Source organism: Malaclemys terrapin, chromosome 17, assembly GCF_027887155.1.
Source record: "Malaclemys terrapin pileata isolate rMalTer1 chromosome 17, rMalTer1.hap1, whole genome shotgun sequence".
In the NCBI taxonomy this organism is placed as follows: domain Eukaryota; kingdom Metazoa; phylum Chordata; order Testudines; family Emydidae; genus Malaclemys; species Malaclemys terrapin.
The window spans coordinates 17051109-17057108 of record NC_071521.1 but is presented as its reverse complement, the minus strand read 5'-3'; the positions used below and the strand labels follow the sequence as shown (position 1 = coordinate 17057108).

Here is a 6000-nt window from a genome sequence, read left to right as displayed (position 1 = left end):
GAGAGGAATTCCAGCTGTGGAGGAATAGAGAAGAAGAAGACAGATAGAGTAGGAAGAACAGAGAAATACAGTTTAACCCAAGAGGAGTTTTTGTTTTTGTTTTATTTTATTTTAAAAGGGAAAAAATCTATAAGCAGGAAAGAAAGAAAGGAAGAAAAAAAGAAAAGAAAAAGCAACGGAGAAGGGTTATAAAAAGAGCAAATACCCAAGAAGGGTGAACAGGAGAAGAAAGTCAAGGCAAGGAGGAGCCCAAAGCTGGCAGATCGGGAGGATTTGCAGGGGAGAAGGGGGGGGAAGATTGGAAATGCAGCTCTGGAGTTTGCTGCTGCCTCTTGCGCTTCTTTGTACAGCCGTAGCCAGTGGACCCGAATGTGGGATGGACGAGCGCTCCCGCAGGGCAAGAAGGGACACCAGGCACACCCGCCAGATCCACTACACCGCCCCGGGCACCTGTGCCACCAGGTTAGCCCGAGGCAGGCGTTCCACTGCTAGTCTGGAGCCTCTGCCTGTCCCCCGCAGGAGGCAACAGCGGGAGGTAAAGGGTGAAGAGGATTCCCTTACCCCAAGCAGGGCGCTCTATTTTAGTGGACAAGGTGATCAGCTGCGGCTGAAAGCAGACATTGAGCTGCCCAGAGATGCCTTCACTTTGCAAGTGTGGCTGAGAGCTGAAGGAGGACAGAGATCACCAGCTGTCATTGCAGGTAGGTAGCTCCCTGTGCCTGTAGCATCCTTTTTACATTTCACACGTCTGCAGAATAGCCAAGTGTTGGCGCGCGCATGTGTGTATAATGTGTGAATGTATATTTAAATATGTATATATATATATATGTGTGTGTGTGTGTGTGTTTGTGTCTCCGTATACATATACATGTATTGATGTATGTATACACGTTTGTGTGTTTATTAGAGATCTACATTTGATGAACTAGAAACTCCGCAAACTATCTGCATGTGTGTGTGTGTGTGTATATATATATATGTGTGTGTGTGTGTGTGTATGTATATATAAAAGTTAAGTAAACTTTTGCCGGAGGCGATGGCATTATTCCAAATAGTCTCTTTATTTTTAAATTAATGTGCAAGTGGGAAGGCGAGTACTTTTTATACGTTTCTAATTTAATTTGATAAGGAAAAATAGAACTGTAGGAAGAGTGTGTGTGTGTGCGCGCGTGTGTGTAAAAAATTCATGCATACGTAATTTGTTTGTGTGCGAATGTGCGTGTGAGGATCCTATTTGATTTCCTTGGGGTTTATTAGCTTTTCAGTTTATTTCAGCTGTTACCTTTTTAGACACTAGGTTAGCATGTGGTTCCAAAGAGCTGTAAAGGAACTTTTGGCTATTGTGAAGCCTCAGTAGTCAAATTTAGTTCATAAAGTTCCCAACCCCTCAACACTCAGCTAGTTCTTGACTGGTACAGCATCTAGAGGATGTTTTTAGTATTTTTTTCTCCCCTTTGAAATCACAAGTGTAACACGCATTATTATAAGGTCAAATTGCCCTATGAAATTGTTTAGTACTGAGACCAGTTACTGAGCTAAGCTGTCCGATCGTGACAATAATGAGGCGTATTGCACTTTTCTTATTTAAAAGTTATGAGCCCATCAGGAATTTGTGTTCTTCTTTTTCTTTCCCGCTCCCTCCCTCTGCCTTAGTGCTAGAATGCGGTGAAGCTGCCATAAAATCGGATACTTTTGAGAAAGTAAAAGGTTTACAAACCCTCGTAATCGCTGAAACATTCATCTTTGCTCTGAAGGAAGCTGTAGAAAATGGAAATGCCCCTTAAACAAAACCAAACCAAACAGGGGAGGAGACGCGGGATGGTGGCAGGGCAGAGGGGACGACATATTTTACAGCTCTTTTGGCAAGGAGATTCCCTGAAAGTACAATTTTTCCTTGTCGTAGGATGCCTTAAAGAGACAGTGAGGGTTTTCCCTTCCCCTTTAACTAGAGTCATTTCCTACAAGAGACCAGCGGATGCTTTTCTTCTTCTTGATATAGTCACTGATCAGCCTTTAGGGCTGCTTTCCTCCTGCCTCCTTGCCACATTCCATTCTTCTATTTCCTTTCTCTTGAGTGCGCTATGCTTGACCGACGGGATTGTTGTCACTCAAGAAAGTCTCTTCCTTCTCAGGAAAAAAACAAAAACAAAGCAGACTCGGCAGCAAATTGCTTTAATTTTCCCCTGTGCCCGGCTGCTGTGTGCACTTTTAAGGAGGCGAATGCGGTGCGCTTGTCAGTGTATGAGACATTGAGCGTAGATTGCATTTCCTTCTGCCTATGGTAAGGGAAAAAGCTGGAGTCCAACTAGGAAGGAGAGATGAGTGATCTCAGGCAAGGAAGAGATTAGATTATCACCATTCCCCATTATTTATTATTCCCCCTCCTCCCTGATTCCTAATCTTGATTTACAACAGTAGGTCTGAAATTGCTTCCCTTTCAAGTGGGGAAAGACAGAGTGTAGGTTTACACAGATATTGTCAATGAAAATACGAAGCAAATATAGACACTTATTTAATCAAACACCGGCAGCACTGTTTTACAAGAATGTGTAATCCACATGATGAGGAATCTAGATACACACACGCCCAAAGATTGTTAGTAGTAAAATAAAAGTTTTTAATTGAATAGGGAGTTTAAGTTATTGCTTGTATAAAACACCTGACCCGTTTCATGCACGGAAATAACATGCCGCTAGAAAAGAAATGCCCCAGTTTAGAACCATAAAGCTTGTAGCTTTACTCCAGAGAATGCTGATTATTTTTTTGATTTTTTTGTGTGTGTGTAAACTCCACCTCCCCCAGTTGAAGAGGAGCCAGGTTTGGCTGTGTGTGTCAACACCTGGAATAGATCCAAAGAGGAACTCACTTGGAGTATCCTCCTCACACTAACGGTCTCCCAGACCTGCAGCAAGGTTAGGGAGAGATTAGACTCTTCTCTGAATGAGGAAATCAAGGGTTCCGGGTGCCCAGAGACTTGGCTTTCTCATTTTCACTTGTTTTGGATGTGACAGATTTAGGAATTGGATTCTGCCCTGCGAGTCCCATTGGTGTGACCCTACGGAAGTCAGTAGTCTGTCTAGACACTAAAATGGGAGCGGAGATGGGGCCAAATTCACTGCTGGTGTAAGCGGCAGTCTTGGCCCCTAGAATCTATCGTTGTCTTTACCACTGATATGTTGTGGGGAGGGGAGGGAGTCAGTGGGGTTGCACGGGATGTAAATAACGGCAGAATATTACCTCCGTGAAACGAAACTTCCCATTTTCTTTAGTATCCTTCCTATCACTTCCTCTGCCCTCCCTCACCAATACTTCTCTCTCCCCCTCCCCCCCGCATCCCCACACCCCGCCGGTTCAGCCCCAGATTTTCATTGCTCCATTTGCCAACCACAGTCAATAATGTGCCCATAGGGCAGAATGGATGTGCATTGAATTCATTCATTCTAGATCTCAGGGAGAATCCAGGTTGCCATTGGCTTCTCCAAGTGAGCCCTGAGAGAGAAGGCGCTGCTCTATTTCAGGCAAAAGGCAGCTCCTGTGCTGCTCAGAAGCCAAATTTCCTTGTGTCGCCCTTTGCTGCTGTATTCAGTTTATTTTTATAAATGCCTAATTTTATAGAGCTACTCGACTGGTTAGTCATCACTTTGGGCCACCCCCCCGTCTCTGAGGGTAGGCGGCCCTCGGTACCAGAGTCTGCCGATTTTCACACTGGTTGGCAGTGATGTTATTGCTGCCCTGTTTGGATTCATTGCTATTGGTTCTGGCATTTTGCGAAGCAAAGCTGTTGAGAAAATTGCAGTTTGACCCATTAATATGTGCTGTGCAAAACCCCAGCCTTGATTGCCCAGAGGCAGACTCAGAACATGGGATATCCCTTCGCTACGCCAGCCCGTACAGCAGGCACACGTGCAGCACAGGCGACCTCACAAAACACCGTACAGTCAGGTCGCACAGCGGTTGCAGAGACACACCCCCACATCCCGAATCACAAACACCTTCACGCACACATGCTCAAACAGTGCATTATGATTGCTTTCAAAGACAGCAAAGTTCTCTAATGCAGCCCTTTCTACATCAGAATGCATCTCTAGTGCATAAACCAAGGAGTTAATTTAACCAGGTTAAACCAGGGTAACCGTTAATCCAGTTGGATTACCTAAAATCAGCGCAATACATAGACTGCAATGCCCTGCTTCTGTTGGACTCCAAGATAGTCCAGTCTACATTTCCACCCTGAGAATTGCTAAGCAATGGGTTCCTCCTGGCTTGTTCCTGCCTGTGTGTGTTGTTGGTAGAAAGCGCAGAGTTGGATGGCCTGTGTTTTGTTAGCAGTGGGATGTTGACTCTTTAATAGGTAGGAGCTGAGAGGATTGTGTGAATGATCAGACGTGGGAGCTGGAGTAAAAAGGCGTGCCTGCGCCGAAGAGTAAAAGTTATTTGTGTTTTGTTTTCTTTTTTTTTCCCTTTCACTCACACACTCTCTCTCTCTCTCTCCCCGTCTCTATCCCTCCGGCTGCCAACAGAGAGCATGATCCCAAGTTAATAGACCTTCATATGTAAGGGAGTGCCTGTGTTTTCCCAACTTCCCTCTTTGGTGAACACACAACTGCAGCAGAATCCAAGGGGAAAGAAATGCCAAAATCAGCACACACTGGAGCTCTTTTAAAGTCACAGCCTCGGTGTGCAGTAAGCCATTTGAGTAATGCCTCCAGCAGGGTTTCAACAAACGGGTTAATCTGAAGGTACACAAGGGATACGAAGTAGCGCTCCAGTGTTCAAACAGCAGCATCAGAGCACATCGACCCACAGTTTCATACCCATGTAATTTCCTCCTATAATTTTTAATCTGCTCTCAGATTCATACACTTTGATTGGATTCAATGGGTGGGGTGTGATGTTGGTGCTTTTCCAGCCGGCTGATTTTTTAGCAGGTGCACTTTCAACTGAGTGACTGCTTCTGCACAGATGCTATGTTTGCTATCTCCCCCCTCCCCCTACAAAGCAGATAGGTAGGTAATGTAGTACCAAAACGGACAGATAATGCCGCATCTTTTGTTCTTCAACAGTCTGAGGTTTTTCACTTGCATGGATTTGTCATTGGGTTTTTTAAAAATTAAATCTCTATTTTTTTTTATTACCATAGAAAGAAAGAACCATATGTGACACATTCTAGTCCCATCACTTACTGCATTGCTGGAAGGTGCTCTGATACCAAGGTGATGGGCACGGTATAAGGAATAGAGCAGAAAGGGCTGGGCAGGGCAACCATCTATAGTGATTTTTTTCTGTTTATCTGCATAGTAGGTGCAGCCTGGCAAGCAGTGGGAACACGGTCTTCCACCGAGATGCTCAGCCAGTGCTGCTAAACCCTGACCTGAATCAACCACCTGTGGGGTGAGAGGATAAATGGGTCTGACTCCATAGTTCACTGTATTTTTGGCCACTCTGTTCAAGGGTTCAAATAATTGGTGCCAATTTTGGTGGCCGTTTTATGCAGTGGATACTTGGCACTGAGCTTAGGATTACTTACTCATTTCATATTAGCCACTGGTGGCTTGTCATTTTAGAAACACTTCGGTGCTTTCGTGATTTATTTCATTTTGATAGCAGAAATAGGGAGGGGGAAGGGGAGAAAACAGCAACATGGGGGGTGTGGAATTGCAAAACCTCATACTTGTTTGGGGGGAAAGCCATGGGGGGTTTTAAATAATTTTTTCCCTCTATCTGTCTCTCCCCTCCCCCAGTGGAGGCAAGGTAGAACTGGTGAAGGAAGGGAAGTTGGCAAAAGCTTGAGAAGGCTTTCCGTTCCAGAACCCAGAGAGTATTTAAAGGACCTGACGTTTGGGTTTGCTGGCTGCCCACGTGGTCAGACCACCATATTCAGGAGAGCAGTTTACAAAAGAGTCTACGTTCTGGCTTCGCTAATAAATAGAGTAATTGAAAATAAAGGTGGACCGGTGGTCACGGTGGTATGTGTGTGTGTGGAATGGAGGGAGGGTTGTG

At 44.9% G+C, this 6000-nt stretch overlaps 1 protein-coding gene across 2 annotated transcripts in view; it reads left to right on the top strand.

Annotated features, from left to right (window-relative positions):
• Nucleotides 1–239: 239 nt before the first annotated feature.
• PAPPA (pappalysin 1) overlaps nt 240–6000 on the top strand; it is a 229059-nt gene continuing 223298 nt past the window's right edge. For both annotated transcript variants that reach the window (XM_054007151.1, XM_054007152.1), the window contains exon 1: nt 240–701. In XM_054007151.1, the coding sequence (XP_053863126.1) occupies nt 305–701 (397 nt within the window). In that variant the 5' untranslated portion in view covers nt 240–304. The remainder of the gene's footprint in view (nt 702–6000) is intronic.